This window comes from Papio anubis, unplaced genomic scaffold, assembly GCF_008728515.1.
Source record: "Papio anubis isolate 15944 unplaced genomic scaffold, Panubis1.0 scaffold44, whole genome shotgun sequence".
In the NCBI taxonomy this organism is placed as follows: domain Eukaryota; kingdom Metazoa; phylum Chordata; class Mammalia; order Primates; family Cercopithecidae; genus Papio; species Papio anubis.
The window spans coordinates 353,967-375,771 of record NW_022164575.1 but is presented as its reverse complement, the minus strand read 5'-3'; the positions used below and the strand labels follow the sequence as shown (position 1 = coordinate 375,771).

General features: G+C 36.3%; 1 protein-coding gene across 4 annotated transcripts in view; it reads left to right on the top strand.

Moving 5' to 3' along the window:
- LOC116273179 (AP-4 complex subunit epsilon-1-like) overlaps window positions 1-19,739 on the top strand; it is a 77,873-nt gene extending 58,134 nt beyond the window's left edge. For 3 of the 4 annotated variants that reach the window (XM_031662150.1, XM_031662149.1, XM_031662151.1), the window contains 6 exons: window positions 1,347-1,470; window positions 7,235-7,490; window positions 11,129-11,686; window positions 12,875-13,065; window positions 14,856-15,013; window positions 16,333-16,577. In XM_031662150.1, the coding sequence (XP_031518010.1) occupies window positions 1,347-1,470; window positions 7,235-7,490; window positions 11,129-11,686; window positions 12,875-13,065; window positions 14,856-15,013; window positions 16,333-16,493 (1,448 nt within the window). In that variant the 3' untranslated portion in view covers window positions 16,494-16,577. Of the gene's footprint in view, window positions 1-1,346; window positions 1,471-7,234; window positions 7,491-11,128; window positions 11,687-12,874; window positions 13,066-14,855; window positions 15,014-16,332 lie in introns of all 4 variants that reach the window. The other variant, XM_031662148.1, reaches the window with a different exon arrangement.
- Window positions 19,740-21,805: the final 2,066 nt, after the last annotated feature.

Here is a 21,805-nt window from a genome sequence, read left to right as displayed (position 1 = left end):
TCCTGATCATTAGCCCATCATTATTATTTTTTTACATTGATTCTTCTTCTGTATCATTTATTTAGGTAACTAACAAGCATTTATTTAGGATTCTTTGGAATAGGTGATATTTCCTTTGGAGGAGACCATATAATATAATAGTTGAGAGTACAGCTCTGATGCTAGAATGTCTAAGTTCATGTCTGGCTTTGTCATTTTATATTTTTTGTAATTTGGGACAAACTGTTTACCACAGTTTCCTCATTTGTAAAATGAGAATAGTAATTACAGAAGTTGACACAATATTTTCTAAGATGCTTTTTATGATTTAAATAGATCCTTTTCTATAATCTAGACTGTCCAAAATTTGTTAGTTAAGATTAGGCTTGATGAATTATCCTATTAAAAAATAAAGAAACAAAGTGGGACCTCATACAAGATAGATGGTTATTGCTTTCTCCCATTAAAGGAATCCAGAAGTAGGCAATGTAGGGTTGATGATGGCTTCATGATTATTAAAAAACCCAAGTTTCACCTCTCTTGCTGTTCTGGCATCTTTGGTGTTCCACTTTATGATCCAAGATGGCTTCTTGCACCCCAGCAATCATGTTGCAGTCCAGCCAGCAGAGAAGAGGAAGGGGGAGAAGAAAGATTGTCTTTTATTCCAGGAGGACTCCTTCCAGAAGTTGCAAACAAAATGTGTGCATAATTTCATAGGCTAGACTTCAGTCATATGGCAAAGGTGTCTGTAAATGTCTCTGGGTGGTCATGATCTACATAAGGATTGAGAGGTTTATTACATAGAAAGAAAGGGAGAGTGGATATTGGCATCTGCTCTACCACAGTAACAGTATGAATTTTCTTGGCTCTTTTGAATTAATTAGATTATACAGATTAAAAGGAATCAGAATCTATGTTAACCTTAGGGAGATTTCACATTGAGGACTCCATCAGTCCATTTGGTACAAGAATGTATCTAGGAGCAGTTTGTTCAGCAAAACATGGTCACCTCTTCATTATAACTCATTAAACATTTTTGCATGGGAGCAGCAAGTTTTCGGTAGATTTGGTTTATCAGTTATCTTTCCTAATTGAGTCTTTTTTAGCTTCTAAGGGAGGTAAAAAGGTAAAAATGAAGGATAGTTTGTCTTTAATCACCTAGTAGTGTGAAGACTTACAGTAGACATTTACCAAATAGTAGTTGATTTATTACTGGAAGTATTTGATTAGATCATCCTCAAAGTCCCTTAGAGTTTAAAAATTGCTATTAGATTCCAGTCTTGAATTATTTTGGTAGTGAATGGTAACTTTGACAGTTTTTTGCTTTGTTTTAAATATGAACCTCTGTTATTGTTTTAAAATTCTAGTTCTCAATTTTGAACCGTATGGACTCTCCTTTTCTTCATCTGGCTTCACTGGACGACAGTCTCCTGCTGGCATTTCTCTTGGTTCAGATATTTCTGGGAATAGTGCTGAGACAGGACTAAAAGAGTAAGTTCATTTCTTTATAAAATGGAGGTTATGGGAGTGTTTAAATGTCTTTTAGCATTCCATTTACCTTCTGCTCGTGCCTTGTATCATCATAGTCATTATTTGCTTATTTTAGGATAACTTTCAAGAAGTCTATTGTTTCAGTGGTTTTCACATAATTTTCAAAGGGAGAGGCACACTTATGACAGTGTGTTTTAATATAATGGTTTAGAAAGGTTTTTAAAGCTAAATTCTGTATGGGCTGTTGTTTCAGTGGTTTCTATTTATTACTCTTAAGGTATTTATATTGTACAATATGTTCTTTAAGAGCTTACCTACCTTCCAAGACAGCATAAAATGTGTACAAGCTTTATACGTAGTAATAATATGTGTTATTGCTACATATTTTTTATATATATATATATTTAGAGGCATATTAGAATTTATACATCCAGGTTGATATTTAACATATTATTCTACATTCCTCATTCTTCTGAGAAATATATCCTGTAACCATCTCATTGGAACATTGACAGATATAGAGGTGAACATAAAATAAGGTGATTGATTTCACCTGAGGAAGCCATATAGTCAGTCACCCAGTGAAGGCATATACAGATGCCCCTCAACTTATGATGGAGTTACATTCTAATAAACCCATTATAAGTTGAAAATATTGTAAGTCAGATCTACCAAACACCAGATCTATGTCTAGAACTCAGTTCTGCTGATCATTGGCCCATTATTATTAAATATTTTATTATATTATTATTATTATTACTTTGAGACACATTTTCACTCTTGTTGCCTAGGCTGGTGTGCAATGGCACGATCTCAGCTCACTGCAACCTCCGCCTTCTGGGCTCAGGCGATTCTCCTGCCTTAGCCTCCCCAGTAGCTGGGATTACAGGCTCTCGCCACCATGCCGAGCTAATTTTTTGTGTTTTTAGTAGAGATGGGATTTCACCATGTTAGCTAGGCTGGTCTCAAACTACTGGCCTCATGTGATCCACCCACCTTGGCCTCTCAAAGTGCTGGGATTACAAGCATGAGCCACCGTGCCCAGCCTATTTATTATTTTATTAGCTCATTATTATCTCTGCATTGCAAGAGAATATCCTATCACATTGCTAGCCTGGGAAAAGATAAAAGTTCAAAATTTGAAGTGTGGTTTCTACTAAACTCTATTGCTTTCACACCATTGTGAAGCCAAAAAAATCATTAAGTTGAACTATTATAAGTCAGGGACCATCGGTAGTCACCTGAGGAAGCTGTATACTTTGCTCAAAATGCTTTCAGAGTTTCTTTCCAGCCACCTTGAAAATTGGTGATACGTTTGTTTAAATGTTTTATTTAGAGCTGAATTTCATTGTAAGGTTTATTTTGATTTCGGAAACATAATTAAGTTACCTTTAGAAACATAATTAAGTGAATAAAATGAGATGACATGTGTAAAGTACATAGTACAGCCCAGTTCATAGTGATTGATAAATGGTAGTTGCTGATATTAATAAGGATTGTCATTACCATCATTGTCTTCATTACCCAAGAGGTGAGTTTACCAAATAATATTCATGATCAATCTGAATAATTTTGGTCAATATTCTGATGTGACAATAAAGTAAGGAAATGGCTTTCTTGTTTGAGAAGAAGCTGCATCTAATAGAGTTAAAAATGTTTTAAGTAATGGCCGCATTGTGGGAATAAATGTGATAAAATCTCAAAAGTGATAACTTTGAAGGATGATATTTGAATTTTGAGTTCTTCTGTATTTATTAAGAAGTCAGTCATTTTATGTTCATTGTTACATTTGTCAGTTGTTCAGTGAAATGGTTACAAGTATTTATTGGAAGAAAGATACTAATAATAGATCATGAGGAATGTAGCATATGTTGAATGAAATGGCATGAATTCAAATTCTTCTTCTTATCCTTTTGTTTTTCCTGCTCTGTTAACCTCCTTATTTTCTTTCCCAGATATTTAATTTTGGTATTCCAAACATGGGGAGCAGATATTGTTTGTGGGCATTTGATGGTGGAGGTGACAGCAATTAAGTGTCCCAAACAGGGACCAAAGGGACAAGGGAAAGAGACAGGAACCCTTCAAACCCAGGGAGGAACTTACACACTTTTACCTGCACAACAGGTGACAGCATCTGTTACTATAGTACTGAACTAGGATCTGGGGGCTGTGGCAGGGCCTTGTAAATACTGTACATATACATCTGCTACCCTCAGAGAAATGACATTTGGCAAAACTGCTAAGCAATTATATAATATATGCTGTATTATTGTGAAATGGAAGATGAGGGACGAATTTAAAATTTGTTTCCAAAGAGGACCTCAGCTCACACATTATTTCAGAAGAGGAACATAGTAATTGGCAAGGTGAATCATCGTAGAGGGAAGACAGTTGCTCTTTTACAGTCCCTGAAAACCTGAGAATAAAGTAGTAGCAAACCTAATTTATAATTTCTTACCTGGAGCACCCTATCTCAAAGGGGAATTCCTAGAGCTGAATTAAAGTACATCCCTAATCTTTTGAAGCTTAGTTACTTGGTCTGAATTTACATCTATGTTTGAATGGTCTGAATAAAAATAATACAAGGACACACTGTAGAAAACCATGTATTATATAATAGTATCGTCAAAATCCGGGCAAAGATGACTCATGTTTAAAAATATTCTTTTTCTAGTGTTTCATATCATTAAGAAGCATATTCTGTGTATGAAATGGCCTTATGTTGCTTTCTTATGTATTTTCCTATTTATTTATTTATTTATTTATTTATTTATTTATTTATTTATTATTATTTGAGACAAGTCTCGTTCTGTCACCTAGACTGGAGTGCAGTGGTGTGATCTTGGCTTACTGCATTCTCCACCTCCTGGGTTCTGGTGGGTTCTCCTGGGTTCTCATGCCTCAGCCTCCCAAGTAGCTGGGATTACAGACGCCTGTCACCACGCCTGGCTAATTTTTATGTTTTTAGTAGAGCTGGGTTTCGCCAAGTTGGCCAGGCTGGTATTGAACTCCTGGGCTCAAGTGATCTGCCTGCCTCAGCATCAGTGCTGGCATTACAGGTGTGAGCTACTGCACCTGGCCATATTTTCCCACTTTTTAGATGATCTGTATGTATGCATAACAGAATATTTGTGTTGATCATAACTATGTATGCAGATGAAATAAATAAGAAAAATCTTTAAAATAGTTTGAGGCTCCTTTTAGGCTCCTTTTGTACCTCCTGCCCCTTTTTGCCAGTTGTGGATTGAGTTCCCTGGGAAACACATTCTGTGATGGCATTTAGTATGCAGAATAATTAGGAGTCTCATTGGGATCAACATCTATAGAAGGAAGGAAAAAGAAGCAGGTTTGGGCAGAAGTTAAGATGCAATGCATTGCCAGTGACAACCTCTACTGACACCATGGGGAGCTATGGAGCTGGAAAGACCCTTCAGAGTTGTCCTGAGTTGAACCAAGATGGATGGCAAGGACTTTATACTTCCATTCATCCATCACTGGATGTAGGCTGCCTTGGAAGGGGCGTGATCTTAGGTGAAGTAGCCCTCTGCAGCTCAGGCAATCCCTGAAGAGGCTGAGAGCTGACAGCACTCCCAACAGCTGGTCAACAGTCCTTCATTGAAGAGGGATCCGGATGGAGCAGCCCATTGTCCTCCACATCTGCCTTTTGTTGTTGTTGTTGTTAAACTACTATTTAAATCATTTATTAGTAAAATTTAGGGACTTGTTCTCCTTTTTTTTTGTGAATAAAGGTAATATTTTGGTTAAAGGGAGTATACAGATACTATAATACTCTTGTGGATATTCACAAATTCCCTAGAGGTGCTTCTTTTGAGAATTCTGTTCTAGAAATGTTAGGAGTTATTTTTGTGGTTCCCGTGACCACTTGGGATCTGCTTATGGCAAGTACAACCAATTTTTGTCTAAGAGGTTTATTGTATAACTTTTTTTTTTTTTTTTTTTTTTAGAAAACTCTTTTAGAACCTGGAGGAAGAAAGGGGGAAATGAAGATATTTGTAAAGGGATACTCAGCAGCAAAAATCATTGAGAAGGAATGAACCAGTTCCCTTTAGGGCATTTTAAATTAACATTCAATTTTTCCTTTAGCTACTTACTTCTTAATAGCATTAATTCTTCACTCAGTATGAAGTGTAATTACCTGCTTTTGCTTTGTTTTGGGCTCAAAATCACATTGATCATGATTCCAACAATTTCAATACTAATAATAATTAATAGAAATATTTCTGAGTCTTCCTTTTTGTTCATTTCATGATCAACTCATCTTGTAGTAAAAATGATTTTTTTAAAATGCCATTTTGGACCATGACAGAGATGCTTAAATGAGTCAAGTGCCAAGGGCACATGTTTTTTTTTTTTTTTTAAACTCCAGTGTTATTGAGATATAATTGCTAAATAAACATTGTATAGCTGACCCTTGAACAATATGGGTTAAACTGTGTGGGTCCACTTAGTACACAGATTTCTTCAGTAAATATGTTGGAAAAAGTTTTTCAGATTTGAGATAATTTGAAAAAACTTTCCAACAAACCGTGTACCCTAGGAATATCAAAAAATTAAGAAACAATAAGATTGTCAGGAATACATAAAATATATATAGATACTAGTCTTTGTATTAATTGACTGTTGATGTTATTAGTAAGGCTTCCAGTCAACAGTAGGCTATTAGTGGTTAAGTTTTGGAGGAGTCAGAAGTTACATGTGGATTTTTGACAATGCAAAGAGTCAGTGCACCTACCATCTCCATTTTTCAAGGGTCAGTGGTATGTATTTAAGGCGTGCTATGTGATGTTTTGATATACCTTGTGAAATGATTACCACAATCAAACTAATTAATGGACACATAGCTCTTATATGAGAATAATAGAGATGATCCTTGGCTATTTTAGCCTGCGCTTATTAGTCACTCTAGATTCATGACTGCAACGTTTGTGACAACATTAGGATTCTAAATTTGGCCCTGGACTTACTGCCTAGATGCCTTGTTTAGGCTTTTTGGGTAGGACACCTGGCTCCTAAATAACACCTTAATTCTTTTTCAACTTAGGTGTAAAAATTCGTCAGCCTCAGGCTTTTTCCTAAAATCTTACTTTTTTTCTTTTATAGATAAAACTTCATTGCATTTTGATAAAAGTACACTTAATAATAGTTGGAAATGTCACGAGTATGCATAGTGAGAAAAACCTTTTGGATTAAAGTAAATTTATGGGGAGCATGTATTCACGGCAACTTGAATTTATGTCTCCTGGGTTGTAAAATTAAAGAAAAAATACAATGTAAATTTATACATAGGAGTACATTTGAGTGATGTTTTTGCTTTTAACAGGATTTTACTTAATGAATTTATATAGGTTTAATTCCTTCATATTGCTAAGAAATTTGAATCATTTCTCATCTTTAACCCATCAGAATTAAAGGTATTTTTGAAAAGTCAGTGGAAGAAAGAAACTGATTTACAGTAGTTCTATTTTTGTATAACTTAAGCAATTAAGTGAAAATTAAATGCTGTGAAATTTTTAACTAAGTCTAGAGTTCTGCAGCCTTAAATCAAATCCTTTGAGGGTGGAGGGATGTTGGCTATAACTAAAATAAAATCTAGAGATCGAGGTTTTACTTCTGGCGTGCAGAATATAATGTGGCAGTTGTTTTTAAAAGGCCATGGGCATTGATATGTTTTGAAAGAATGCCTCAAGAAAGTAACTATTAGCAGTTATTTAAATTGACTTGATTTTATTATCAACCTCCTTAGGACAAATAGCTTGAAGCTGGAAGGTATAAAGAAATTGTGGGGGAAAGAAGGCTATCTTCCCAAGAAGGAAAGCAAAACTGGTGATGAAAGTGGAGCTCTGCCTATTCCTCAAGAGAGTATAATGGAGAATGTAGATCAAGCTATAACAAAAAAGGATCAATCTCAAGTTCTTACCCAATCTAAAGAGGAGAAAGAAAAGCAGCTGCTGGCATCATCATTATTTGTTGGGCTAGGATCAGAAAGTACAGTCAACCTGGTAAGTAATCGGTTCTATTCCTCTAAGAATCGTTGTTGTCTGTTTGTACAAAAAAACTGGCTCTATAAAAGCTCCTGGCTGTCATCTATTTGTATGGTGAGAAGTGGCTTCCCCAGTTCTTACTCACCATCATTACCCAGCTGCAGAACCACTAATGACACACCTTTTATATTCCTGAAAGAGAAAATGCAGTTGGCTCAACTTGAGTCAGGTGTTCTCTGTAACCCTGTCAGTGGACAAGGGTCAGGCTCCAAATAGTTACAGGTATGACCACGGCGACTCTTACCCCTGTGGGTGGATGGGGCAGTTCTCAAAGGGAAGGGGGATGATGATAATTGTTCAACAGTGTTGGTCTATCTTTGTAAAAAGTACTCCTCAAAATTGTATTACATAAATTGTATTCTCCCAGAACATTATTCAGCTCTAAGAATGATCAATAATATTGCTTTATAAAATGAAAATATACTTAAATGATGTATTAAACAAAAAGTACAGAGTATAAAGTTTTATTTATACCTTGTTTATACCTAAGGCTGAAAGGAATTATACAAAAATGATAATTATATTCAGATATTAAGATTATGATTTTTAAATTTTTTATACTGAGAAATTATTTTCATAGTAAAACAATGACAAGTTGGAGTGAAGGACAGGTGCTATTTTTGAGCATCTGAGAATACCATGTAATGTATCCTCCTTTTGGTGGCTAATGAACCCACCTTGTACAAAATTTTCATTAGAGTGACATCCCAGCTCTTTCAACCTCCTCCTCCCATGGTGAAATTTCCCCTTCATTCCTGTCAGTACCAGGCCAGATGGTATACCATACTATGTACTCTTTATCTTTGTCTCTTTCTTTCCTAGACTCACCAGTCTAGATCCTGTTTCTGTCAGACTTGATATTCTCTCTTAAGAAAAAACAGATTCAGCCTAAAAATATTAATAATTAATGTATCTTAATATTTTCTGAGTTGACATTTGCAGATCAGCAGTAAAGTGACTGATCTTGGGTTTTTGAGTTGTCCTGGTAGGCTGTGATGAGAGGGTACCAGTGGAATGCTCTAGGAGGAACACACCAAAGTCAGATTACACCCAGGCTCATGGAGCCCTGATTTGTGAACCTCATTGCTGCCTATTTAACAAGTGCATAACTTTCAGGTAGATTTTTTCCTCAGGAGAACATTCAGGGTGATATTAGATTTTTTTCTGGCGAGTTTGAAATCAGAAATGTTATTATGATGTTTTTTCTATTAATGATGCTAAATCCTTTTTGGCTTACCTCTTATACTTCCCCCTCATTCTCACCCAGCTGTCACTGAAGAGTAGAAAAAGCAGTGTATTTCTCTGTTTTATGAGACCCTAAATTCTGTGAGGAACTGTGTTGTAACGTAGATGCGTCATAAAGAAGGAGGAACAGTTAATGATGACATAAAATTAGCATGTATCCTCTCACTTCTCAGCCCCGACCCTTCCTCTGATACTGGGGCAAAGCAGACAGGATTGGGACTAACTGAATGTGCTCCTTCTGTGTCATGCCTCATTTTGGGTGGCTGTTTTTCTCCAGGAATCCTGTTCCCTGCTGATTTTTCTTACGTTAGCGTTCTCAGTTACATACATCAAGATTCTATTGATGTATTTCATTTTAACTAGCTTTTATTTTTAGGTCTGTGATCCATTTTGAATTAATTTTTTACATCACTTTAGAAAGGCCAAGGTTTATTATTTTTTTTCACCTTTGGCTTCTTATTTCACCTTTTTTTTTGAGACAGTCTTACTCTGTTACCCAGGTTGGAGTGCAATGGCATAATCTTGGCTCACCGCAACCTCTGCCTCTCAGGTTCAAGCAATTCTCCTGTCTCAGCCTCCCCAGTAGCTGGGATTACAGGCATGTGCCACCAAGTCCAGCTAATTTTTGTATTTTTAGTAGAGACAGGGCTTCACCATGTTGGCCAGGTTGGTCTCAAACTCCCGACTTCAAGTGATTCTCCTCCCTTGGCCTCCCAAAGTGCTAGGATTACAGGCGTGAGCCACCATGCCCGGCCTCACCTTCATTTTTAAGACATTTTTTTTCTGAGTATGCTGTGCTAAACTGTTTCTTTTCTTCAAGCATTTAAACAAAGATGTCGCTACAGTGTCTTCTGGCCTGTATAGCTTCTGAATACTAGCAGATTGACAGTGCAGAAGAAAAGATCATTAAGCTTGAAGACAAAGTAATAGAAACTATCCAAAATGAAACATAGACCAAAAAAAAAAAAAAAAAAAAGGGAGAGACTGGGGCCCCGGGGGAGAAAAAAAAAAATAATAATATACACTTTTTTTTTTTTTTTTTTTTTTTTTCGTTTTTTTTTTAAAGACAGAATCTTGCTGTATTGCCCAGGCTGGAGTGCATTGTCACAATCTCAGCTCACTGCAACCTTTGCCTCCCAGGTTCAAGCAATTCTCCCACTTAAGTCTCCTGAGTAACTGGGATTACAGGCATGCGCCACCACACCTGGCTAATTTTTTTTTTTTTTTTGGTAGAGATGGGGTTTCACCATGTTGGCCAAGCTGGTCTCGAACTCCTGGCCTCAAGTGATCCACCTGCCTCAGCCTCCCAAAGTACTGGGATTACAGATGTGAGCCACCATGCCTGCTCTCTAATATACATCTAACTTGAGTCCCATAACTACTGAAAATAACTACTATTTAACAGTTATTAGTAACTATTGAAAATAACTACAGTAGTTTTTGTGCCCCCTTGTTTTTGTGTTAATAAAATGTTAGTTCTTTTTTGGTGACTTCTGAATTGGAGGTAAGAGACAAAAATCATCTGTTCAGAGTTGGAAGAAGGTGTTGGGACTTGAGGAGAGTGACAGAGAAGATATGAAAAGGGAACTAGAATTCTGGTCAACTAGAATCATGTAAAGGATGCTGTGTAGTGTCAAAGCACCCCGGGGGGTGGAGGTGGAGAGTAGTGCCAGTCTGCTGCACTGATTCTAAATAGAACTTTGTGAGGCAAGGGAACACTTGAACCATCACTCCTCTTACATAGATTCACAGAACATTCTTCAGAAAGTTTAGACCAACAATGACAAGTTTGCCATTCTGTCTCCTGAATGTGTGGCAAACATCACTAGTCAGTTATTGAATTCTTTCCTGCTGAGTGTTCCAGTCAGCTGCTGCCAGTTAATTCTTGAGATAAAATCAGTTTTTCTTTCTTTCCTGCTTACTAACTCACAGGCCACGAAATCATGATTATTATAGATGACTAAAACGAGGTTGGGTCATCCCTGCATTCAAGAGTAACTTAGGCTTATACAGAACAACTATGGCAACTCAAAAAATGGCTAGTTTTCTCACTGTTTTTTAATTTGTTCAGTTCTATATGCTAGTATTCTGAAATCTAACAAGTTTTTTGTTCATGACTGACTTTTTGACCTTATTTCTTTTTCTGATTCCATGCGTTTTTTAATGAGTTATATAGCTGTCAGAATTTTAGGGTTTAACATTTTATTTATCTCTGATTCTTTGCAAATTTATTCTTTGTAGTTAGAACCTCAGCAAATTGTTATATTGCCAAGTTGAAATTATAGATGAATGTTTAAAACTCATGACTAGTAGAATGATTTCTTTTTATATTATGATGTTTATTTTTGCAGCTGGGAAAAGCAGATACTGTCTCTCACAAGTTCAGAAGGAAATCAAAAGTCAAGGAAGCTAAAAGTGGCGAAACAACCAGTACTCATAATATGACCTGTTCTTCCTTTAGTTCTTTGTCAAATGTGGCATATGAAGATGACTATTACTTGAATACTTTGCACGATAGAGGAGACAAAGAATTAAAGACATTTTCTCTCAATTCGGAACTTTTGGATTCTGAGTCACTCACAGAACTGCCCTTGGTTGAGAAATTCTCAAATTGCAGTCTGTCTACACCTTCATTGTTTGCTGATAACAGCATGGAAATTTTTCACCCTCCTCAATCTACTGCAGCCTCAGTTGCCAAGGAAAGCTCTTTAGCTTCACCTTTTTTGGAAGAAACTACTGAATACATACACTCAAATGCTATGGAAATCTGTAATAATGAAACCATATCAGTGTCTTCTTATAAAATTTGGAAAGATGATTGTTTATTGATGGTCTGGTCAGTCACTAATAAGAGTGGTTTGGAATTGAAAAGTGCTAACCTAGAAATTTTTCCTGTGGAAAATTTCAAGGTAAAATTTCAAGGTATTATTGTTTTATTTTCAATGTGTATTTTGTGTTCTCTTTTCCTGCGCTCTTTAAATGTCTGGTTCACTTTTGTCATAAACACTAAAACGAAATTCTCAAATTATTTAGCAAAGTGGAAGATTAAGGAGTAAGGATATTGAAGAATAAATGTGTATACTGTTTACTTCTTTCTGTCACCAATTTATTTTTATATACTGAGTGCTCAGACATCAGTTCTCTTTCTTCCCTAGCTCTGACAGATTGCCATTGTGATTGCTGGAAGTATGTTTAATTGCATTATTGTATGGATGTCCTTGGTGGAGTTGTAATGAGATTTGACTAGTATATTTATCTTCCACAAAACTGGCCCAGTTTCTTCTATGAGCTAGAATGTGTTGAATGGGATATTGTCTGCGCCACTGACCAGAGCAAAAGTTCCTGATACTAGATGTGCTTTACAATCACCTGTTGGGCCGGGCGCGGTGGCTGACACCTGTAATCACAGCACTTTGGGAAGTTGAGGTGGGCAGATCACGAGGTCAGGAGTTTGAGACCAGCCTGACCAACATGGTGAAGCCCCGTGTCTACTAAAAATACAAAAATTAGCTGGGCGTGGTGGTGCACACCTGTAATCCTAGCTACTTAGGAGGCTAAGGCAGGAGAATCACTTGAACCTGGGAGGTGGAGGTTGCAGTGAGCCAAGATTGCACCATTGGACTCCAGTCTGGGTGACAGAGTGAGACTCCATCTCAAAAAATAAAAAATAAAAAAATAACCTGTGGAACTTAAAAAAACAGACCAAACCCTTCCCAGTTGCTTTAACTCTACCACCAGAGCTTGAGGGTAGAGAATGAGAATAGATGACACCTGTATTTGTATTTATATTTAAATTCTTTTAAAAATTATTTTAAAACTCTCCTATCTTTAAAAACCTAGGGCCAGCCAGGACATTTACAGAGTTTTAACTGTAATGCCATTTGTTAACATAATTTTGACCTGTGTACAATTATTATTTCATTATCTGTTCTAGTGAATTTTTCTCAAGTGAAATTGTCCGTCATCTTCATAATGTAGTTTGTTATTAACTTCCCACATTAGTATGATTTGTACCACTTAAATAGAAAATTGGTAGTCATATAATAGTCTGTATTGATCCCTTCCTTCTTCAACACTTTTATTACTTTTATTTGCAGGTCACTGAGCAACCTGGATGCTGTTTGCCTGTAACGGAAGCAGAAAGTACCAGAAGCTTTCAATATAGTGTGCAGATAGAAAAACCTTTTACAGAAGAAATTCTTTCTGGTTTTATTAGTTATCATATGATGGATACTCATTCTGCTCAGCTGGAATTTTCTGTAAACTTATCACTATTAGATTTCATTAGGTAAATGTTTTGTGAAATGTTAATTCAAGTTGTTCATTCACCAACTATTTTTTAGACCTCTTCTGTGGATGGAGGCACTATGCTGGGTGCTAGGGAGTGTAACAGTTAAAAACTACACACAGTTCCTACCTTAGAGGAATTTCTAGTCTATGGAGGAGACGTGGTGCAATTACATACATACGTATGTAATTATGAATTGTGCTATGAAGAGAAAATAAGTGGTACAATGAGGGATTATAGTGAGAGACCTGATTTAGGTTGGAGTTGGTGACCTGGAAAAACTTGTGAGAAAAAGTATTATTTAAACTAAATAACTCCAAAGATTCTGCATGGCTTTTAAAAGTTTCTCTCGTGTGTATTTTATTCGATTATTTCATAAAATCTGTTTGTTAAGCTTTAGAGAAATGTAAGAAAATTGCTCGACATAGTTATTAAACTTTTATTAAACATGCAGTTTTTGCCATTATACTAGGCACCGTGCAGTGTTACCAAAATAATTGAAAACAATATCTTACCTGCTCTAATTTTGTTTTATAAATGTACTGTTTTTGAACATTAAAAATATGAAGGCTGCCTGAACCCAGAATGCAGAATACCAATGAATATCTCTATATATATTCTTAACCTCCACATGTCACTTCTGTTACAATACAATGCTCTAACTTTTGTTCATCATTCTTTTTTTTTTTTTTGAGACAGGGTCTTGCTATGTCACCCAGGCTGGAGTGCAGTGCCACACTATGGTTCACTGCAGCCTTGACCTCCCAGGCTCAAGTGATCCTCCCACCTCAGGCTCCTGAGTAACTGGGACTACAGGAATGTGCCACCATGCCAGCTAATTTTTGTGTTTTTTGTAGAGACAGAGTTTTGCCATGTTGCTGAGGCTAGTCTCAAACTCTTGGGCTCAAGCAATCTGTCTGCCTTGGCCTCCCAAACTGCTGGGATTAGGGGCAAGGGCTACCATGCCCAGCTTTGCCCATTCTTTAAAGTCTTTTAGTAATAACATAACTGTCAGTCTATTAGAGTACTATATGCCTGTGGTGCTGATAGGATAAAATCCAGCCTTCAAAAAACTTATGTTGTGTGATTGTGGAGGTGTATCCTGTGGCGAACCTTAGTAATCAGAAGAATCACAGTATATTTAACACAGACCGTTGTTCTGTGTGTATTAATAAAATCCTCTGTATTTTTAAGATATCTTTCTTGATTATCAAATCAATAGATACTTATTATAAAACTTAAATGCTACAGAAAAATATAAGTAGAATATAAAAGTTCTTTGTAATCCTATCCCCAGATATATCCAGTTTTAACTATTTGATCTTTAGTCTCCTGAACCATTTAAAAAATGTATTTGTTAAAGTTCTTTCTTTTGGTCTAATTTACTTAGGGTGCTAGATCTTTGTATTCATGTTCTTTTTCATAGCTTTGATAGAGTATCCCATTATCCCCAAATTCAAAGTAGACGTGAAAGAAAAGTTCTGTATTATATTTGAATGGTTTATGAAATTACTTGGTAAAATCTTGCTGGAATGACTAGTAGAAAGAGAGAGAACTGAGTGATTTATTGAAATGATATTTTAAATTTAATAATATACCTGCTTTCAGTATTTTCATCAGGTTGGAGGATGATACTAACCATTTTTAGCGTATTTGCTTTAAAGACATAAATCTTACGGGACCCAAATTTACAATGATTATGTTTTATTCTCATGAGGCATTTGAAATTTGTTTATTTAGAATCATTTCACTGTTTTTGACATATATCTAATTTTAAAAATTATTTTCAGACCATTAAAAATCTCAAGTGAAGACTTTGGGAAACTCTGGTTATCCTTCGCCAATGATGTGAAACAAAATGTAAAAATGTCAGAATCTCAAGCTGCACTTCCTTCTGCACTAAAGACTCTGCAACAGAAACTAAGACTCCATATTATTGAAATTATAGGTTTGTAGAGTTATGAAAAGGCTATTCTGTGTTTATAGGAGCTTTCTTATAATTGGAGCACAAATTAACTCTTACAAGTATCAGATTTCTTAGAGCTTTATTTCCTATTATGACTGTCTTTCCGATGAATGTACTTTTCAGACTGTATTATATAATTTTTTATTGGAAAATACACATATATAAAATATACCATTTTAACAATTTTTAAACATGTAGTTAAATGGCATTAAGTATATATACACTGTTGTGCAACTATCACCATCATCTGTCTTCAGAACTTTTTTATCTTCCTCAGCTGGAACACTATACCCATTAAACACTAACTCAGCCTTTCCCCTTCCTCTCTACCTCTTGGCAACTACCATTTTACCTCTTGTCTCTATGAACTTGACTATGTTAGGTACCTTATATAATGTGGAATCATACAATACTCGTCCTTTTATATCTGGCTTATTTCACTGAGCATAATATCTTCAAGGTTGATCCATATTGTAGAATGTGTCTGAATTTTAATGTGATACATTTTGTTTATCCATTCATCTGTAAATGGATACTTGGGTTACTTCCACCTTTTGGCTATTGTGAGTAATGCTGCTATGAACAGGGTTATACCAATACCTGTTTGTGTCCCTACTTTCTGTTCTTTATTTGGTTATATACCCAGAAGTAGAATTAGTAGATTATATACATGATAATTATAGATGTATTTTTTTTTTTGAGACAGAGGCTCACTTTGTTGCCCATGCTTTAGTGCAGTGTGCGATCTGAGCTCACTGCAACCTCCACCTTCCATGCAAGCTATTCTTATGCCTCAGCCTCCCGAGTAGCTGGGATTACTGGTGTGTGGCACCATGCTCAGCTAATTTTTTGTATTTTTTAGTAGAGACGGGGTTTCACCATATTGCCCAGCCAGGTCTAGAACTCCTGAGCTTAAGTAATCTGCCTGCCTCAGCCTCCCAAAGTGCTGGGATTACAGGCATGAACTACTGTGCCTGGCCTAGATTTAATTTTTTGAGAAACCACCATAGCATTTTCACAGCAACTGCATCATTTTATATTCCCACCAGCAATGTACTGGGGTTCCAGTTTCTCCACATCTTCATCAACACTTGTTATTACCTGTTTTTTTCTTTAATGTTAGCCATCCTAATGGGTATGAAGCATAGTATCTCATTGTGGTTTCAATTTGCAGTTTCCTTGGTGATTAGTGATACTGGGTATCTTTTCATGTGCTTATTAGCCATTTGTGTATTTTCTTGGAGAAATGTCTGTTTAAGTCCTTTTGCATTAAATCATTTTTCACTTTTGTTTTGTTGTAGGCAATGAAGGGCTATTGGCCTGTCAGCTGCTCCCATCCATCCCCTGCTTACTGCATTGCCGAGTTTATGCAGATGTATTAGCCCTGTGGTTCAGATCCTCCTGCTCTACTCTTCCTGACTATTTACTGTATCAGTGTCAAAAGGTGATGGAGGGATCCTAGCAGAAGCTCTGCTAAATTTTACTCCATCAAGATCAATGGTTTACATAGATAAACTTATTTACCAAAGTAAAAAGAACTCATGGTACGTCTAATGAAAATGGGGATTATTATAAGTGTGGTTTATATGTTTTCTTTATGATTCCTGGTCAAGAAGGATCCCCAAAACTGTATCCCTAACTTTTAACTCAGGATTGTACAGTATGTTTAGGTTCCTCAAAAAGTGACCTAAGCTAATGTTATAAACTGCTAATGATTTATATATCACTTAGTGTGTAGAGGGACTGAAAATATTTATTTTGTTATAAATAATTTTATAGCACGTTTACTCTAGTGCTAGCTAATTTTTAATAAAGCCAAGTCTCAGTTTTCTGCATTAAATGAAAGGGAGACATGAAATTGATAATCTCAAACTTAATTCATATTTGGCTTTGGAATGCAGTTATGTTTTTTGGTAGGCAAGTCAATACTTTCGATTATGTTTGGCTTAGATCAGTGTTGAACTAAGTTGGCATAGCACACACTAACAGTTGTAGGAGATCCATGAGCATGCTGGATATTGAGGGGATCCAATCTGTGGTATATTTTTTATTATAGATAACTGTTACACATAATTCCAGATAATTTGGCTATAAAATTTGTCTGTTTTCCACTTGGATTTATTTTAAAATTCAAAGTAAAACACTTTATTCTTATTTTGAAAACTCAGAGCCATTTTCAAAATATCATATAGAAACAAAACCCATAAGAGCACACAGTAACAAAGCAAACAGATACAAAAATGGCTTTTTAGTTACCCAGATATTTTAGTCGGTTACCATTTAGATCCTTTTGGCAAATTAAAATTTGTGATTAGAGTATAAATGGCAAAACTATCTTTTCCTGGCCTTTGAATCCACTAGTACTCAATGGATATAGCTGAAGCAGAGACTGTCTAAGTATAACATACAGGTTTTTCAGTAAAATGTATCATTTTCATGTTATAGTTATGCCTGTGTGGCCTCTGTCAGAACTATTATCAGTAAAAGAGGTTAAGCCTATATATGAATGATGGACCAAAATCTTGAGGTTGTACATTAACTGAAATAGTATTTTATAAAATCTTATGGTGCTGTGGAAAATATTATTTCACCTTTTCTGACACTTCACCATGGAGACTATTTTAAGTCATTGCAGTTAATACTCTGGTTAATTGGTACTGTTAATCACCCAGGTCAGGAATTCTGATTTTAGGTTTATCTCATTAATCATGGCTGATAAAGAAGCTAAGGGGATTCCCCAGAGCTAATAGATTTCATTAGTCATTTGTGTCAAGAGTATTCTTCCCTAAAAATAAAAGCAGTATTTTCTTTCTCAATTTTTAAGTTATTCGTTAAAAAATATATAACATCTTGTTACTTTTATTCTTTTAAAAACATACCGTGAAACCTTGCTACAAGAGTAATAAGTGACTGGAATTTCTTGCATAATAGGTTCCTCCTTTTGAATAGATCAGATTCATCCCCAGGCTCTCAGCAGTGTCATGATGAAAGGAGTGTGCTGACTCCAGGGGTGCGGTGAACACTGGTAGCTAGCCTTATCAGCTCCCTCCTTATTTCTACCTCTGTCAGCAGCATCCCTCGCCCCTTACCTAATTCTGCTGTGACTCTGACAGAGAGGAAGTGCCTTCTCACTTTGCAAAGGAATGCAGCATGTCACAAAGAAGGTGCTCCAGTTTTTTGTGTCCTTACTTCCCTATGTTTGCCTAGTTACCGAGGCTAGGTCGAGTGTGGAGCAGTAGGTAAGATGCTGAGAGCACATGGACAACTACCAGGGAGATCTGCTGCTTGGTTACAGGGTGTATTCATGAGTGGTAGCTGCAGTTGTCGTGAGAGACATGCTTGGCATACAGAGCTGCCTAATGGATGGGAGACATGTAATGGTAGATTTAGGGCTGGGAGCATGATTTTGGGTCTGCCCAAAGGAACGTGGTGTCACTTTTGTTCTTTCTGACCTACTAAATAAAAAGTAGGGTAACAGGGTTTCTACTGAAATGTTTAGTAGAATGTTTACAGTTTTTATATTTTTATGATTTTAGAAACAAACAACAATAATAGAAGAATAGATTTTAAGGAACTTCAGAGCAGTATATATTCTGTCTAAACTCATTGAATGTTTTAAGTTGTAAATCAGGCATCACACCAGCCTTTATTTTTGCTTTGCAGGAGATGTGATATAAAGTAGGGAGTTTTGTTTTGTTTTGTTTTGTTTTTTTTGAGACGGAGTTTCACTCTTGTTGCCCAGGCTGGAGTGCAATGGTGCAATCTTGGCTCACTGCAACCTCCGCCTCCCAGGTTCAAGTGATTCTCCTGCCTCAGCTTCCCTAGTAGCTGGGATTACAGGCATGCGCCACCACACCCAGCTAATTTTTTTGTATTTTTAGTAGAGACGGGGTTTCTCCATGTTGGTCAGGCTGGTCTCGAACTCCCGACCTTAGGTGATCTGCCTGCCTCAGCCTCCCAAAGTGCTGGGATTACAGGCATGAGCCACTGTGCCCGGCCTAATTTATTTTTGTGGGTAGACTCATTCTCTTTACCTAATAGTTATAATTTAGTCAGTGAAGGGACAACATCTGGGGTAAGAGCTATGGAGGAGATGCTCAGCTTTGTGAGTTTTGTGCCAGGCATCTTTGCTGAAAATGGAGATGGCAGCAAGTGTGAATCTGGGGGAATAGAAGGGAAGACAGAAAAGCCTTAAGAGTAGATGGAGGAGGAAGGGTACCAGAATAGTCCCTGTGGAGGCAGGCAGATCAGAGCTCAGGGTTTGAAAGTGGGCCTGAGTAAGGGTCCTGCTAGAGAAACTGCAGATGGAAGCTGAGCAGTTACCAACTGCTAACGTGCCAAGTATGCCAAGCACAGCATGTGTCCTATAGAGGAGCATTATTTTAAACAACGTTCTATCATCTACCAAAATAATTGTGGTAAAAGTGTAGTATTTTATTTTTTCCTTTTATGTCAGCAATATTTTAAAATATTGATGTGTTTATCTTGTATTTTTACGGATAAATGTGATATTTGCCTCATGATTGTGAGCCACTGAGAGTGCACTGAATCTATTCACACGTCTTTAAGATGTTTTGCTGTGTTAAAAATTTTAGGAGAGAAAAATGCAAGTGAATAATTATTTAATAGACATTTATTACTTTATTTTGGAGTTGAATTCTGTCATTTGAAAAAGTTCAGTAATGTAATAAATACAAAGTGATCTGTACTTTTTTTGGTCTATATGTTCTTTATTAACTAAGTAGCTGAATAGTAAGTAATATTATTTAAACAATAATTTGGTAGACATTAGCTAAAAAGAGCAGGAGCAGTTGGAATGGATAAAAAGAATGATTTATTCATTACAGCCCCCAAAGAATCTTGTCTAATTGGTTAAAAGTAAAGATATTGATATTTCCGTTTCAATGTGATGGTCAGAGAGAACTTTGTGGGCTTCAGACAAGTTACAGCATAGATTGATTCTCAGGATGCCTGTCCTTATCCCCTGCTTTCACCTTAGGCTGACCATCATGCCCTTCCTTTATAGACATCTGAAGATGCCAGAAACACAGCAAATCAATTAGAAATTTTGTGACCAAAGAATCTGAGTGTGCTGGCCATCTCTGCCTCATGTATCCTAAAACACAAAGCTAGATCAGAAATGGAGTTTAAATCCCACTGATTTGTGTCTCTTGTTGGCTACAATGTATAAGAAGAAAAAAAAACCCTGAGACTTGAAGCTCCATCTTTGGGGCACTGAGGTCAAAAAAGGAAGTTTAAATGCACCACACTCACTATAGTAATTGAAAAGAAGGGAGCTGTTGAAGGGAGGGGTGGCCTGCAGTCCTATGGGCTAGGGTTAATGATTGCATGGTAGTTACTGGTTTAGTGTATACATAATTGGAGACTGAGATTTTTGTGCTTAGGAACTCTCTGTGTGTGTATAGTTTTTTTTGTTTTTTTGTTTTTTGTTTTTTTGATAGACTATTTTTTAAGACTTTTTTTGAGCAGTTTCAGGTTCAAGCAAAATTGAGAAGAACAGAGGTTTCCCATATACTCCATCCTGCCACATACATGGATAGACTGCCCCATCATGAGTATCCCCTACCGAAGTGTTATATTTGTTATAATTTGTGAGCCTACCTTGACATATTGTTATCACCAAATGTTTTACATTAGTGTTCACTCATGATGTACATTTTGTGGGTTTAGACAAATGTATAATGACATGAATCCACCAGTGTAGTATCATACAGAGTGTGTTCACTGTAGTAGAAATCCTCTGTGCTCTGCCTGCTTATCCCTTCCGCCCTCCTGCCCCCAACCCCTGGTAACCACTGATGTTTTTTACTATCTCCATAGTTCTGCCATTTCCAGAATATCATATCATTGGAATCATATAGTAGTAGATTGTTAGTAGAACAAGTTTTAGATTGTTCTCACTTAGTTAATATGCATTTAAGTTTCCTCTATATCTTTTCATGGCTTACTTTTTAGCATTGAAAAATTCATTGTGTATACCACAGCTTTTTTTAATCCATTCACTTACTGAAAGACGTGGTTGCTTCCAAGTTGTGGCAATTGTGAATAAAACTGCTATAAACATTGTATACAGATTTTTGTGTAGACATGGCTTCAACTCCTTTGGGCAAATACCAAGAAACATGATTGCTGGATCCTATGTTAAGAGTATGTTTAGTTCTGTGAGAAACTGCCAAATTGTCTTCCAAAGTGGCTGTACTATTTTGCATTCCTGCCAGCAAAGAATGAGAATTCCTGTTGCTCCACGTCCTTGCCAGCATTTGGTGGTGTCAGGGTTCTGGATTTTGGCCATTCTAATAGGTGTGTAGTGATATCTCATTGTAATTTGCATTTCCCTGATGACATATGATGTTGAGCATCTTTTCATATGCTTTGTTGCCATCTGTCTATTTCTGTGTGTGTATGTGTGTGAGATGCCTATTAAGGGCTTTAGCCCATTTTTAAATCAAGTTTTCTGATTGTTTGAGTTCTGTCTATATTTTTGGTAACATTCTCTTGTCAGATGTATCTTTTGCAAATATTTTCTTCTGGTCTGTGATTTATCTTTTCACTCTGTTGATAGTGTCTTTTGCAAAGTTTTCTGATTGTTTGAGTTCTGTCTATATTTTTGGTAACATTCTCTTGTCAGATATATCTTTTGCAAATATTTTCTTCTGGTCTGTGGTTTATCTTTTCACCCTCTTGATAGTGTCTTTTGCAGAGCAGAGATTTTTAATTTTAGTGAAGTTCAGCTTATTAAATGTTTCTTTTATG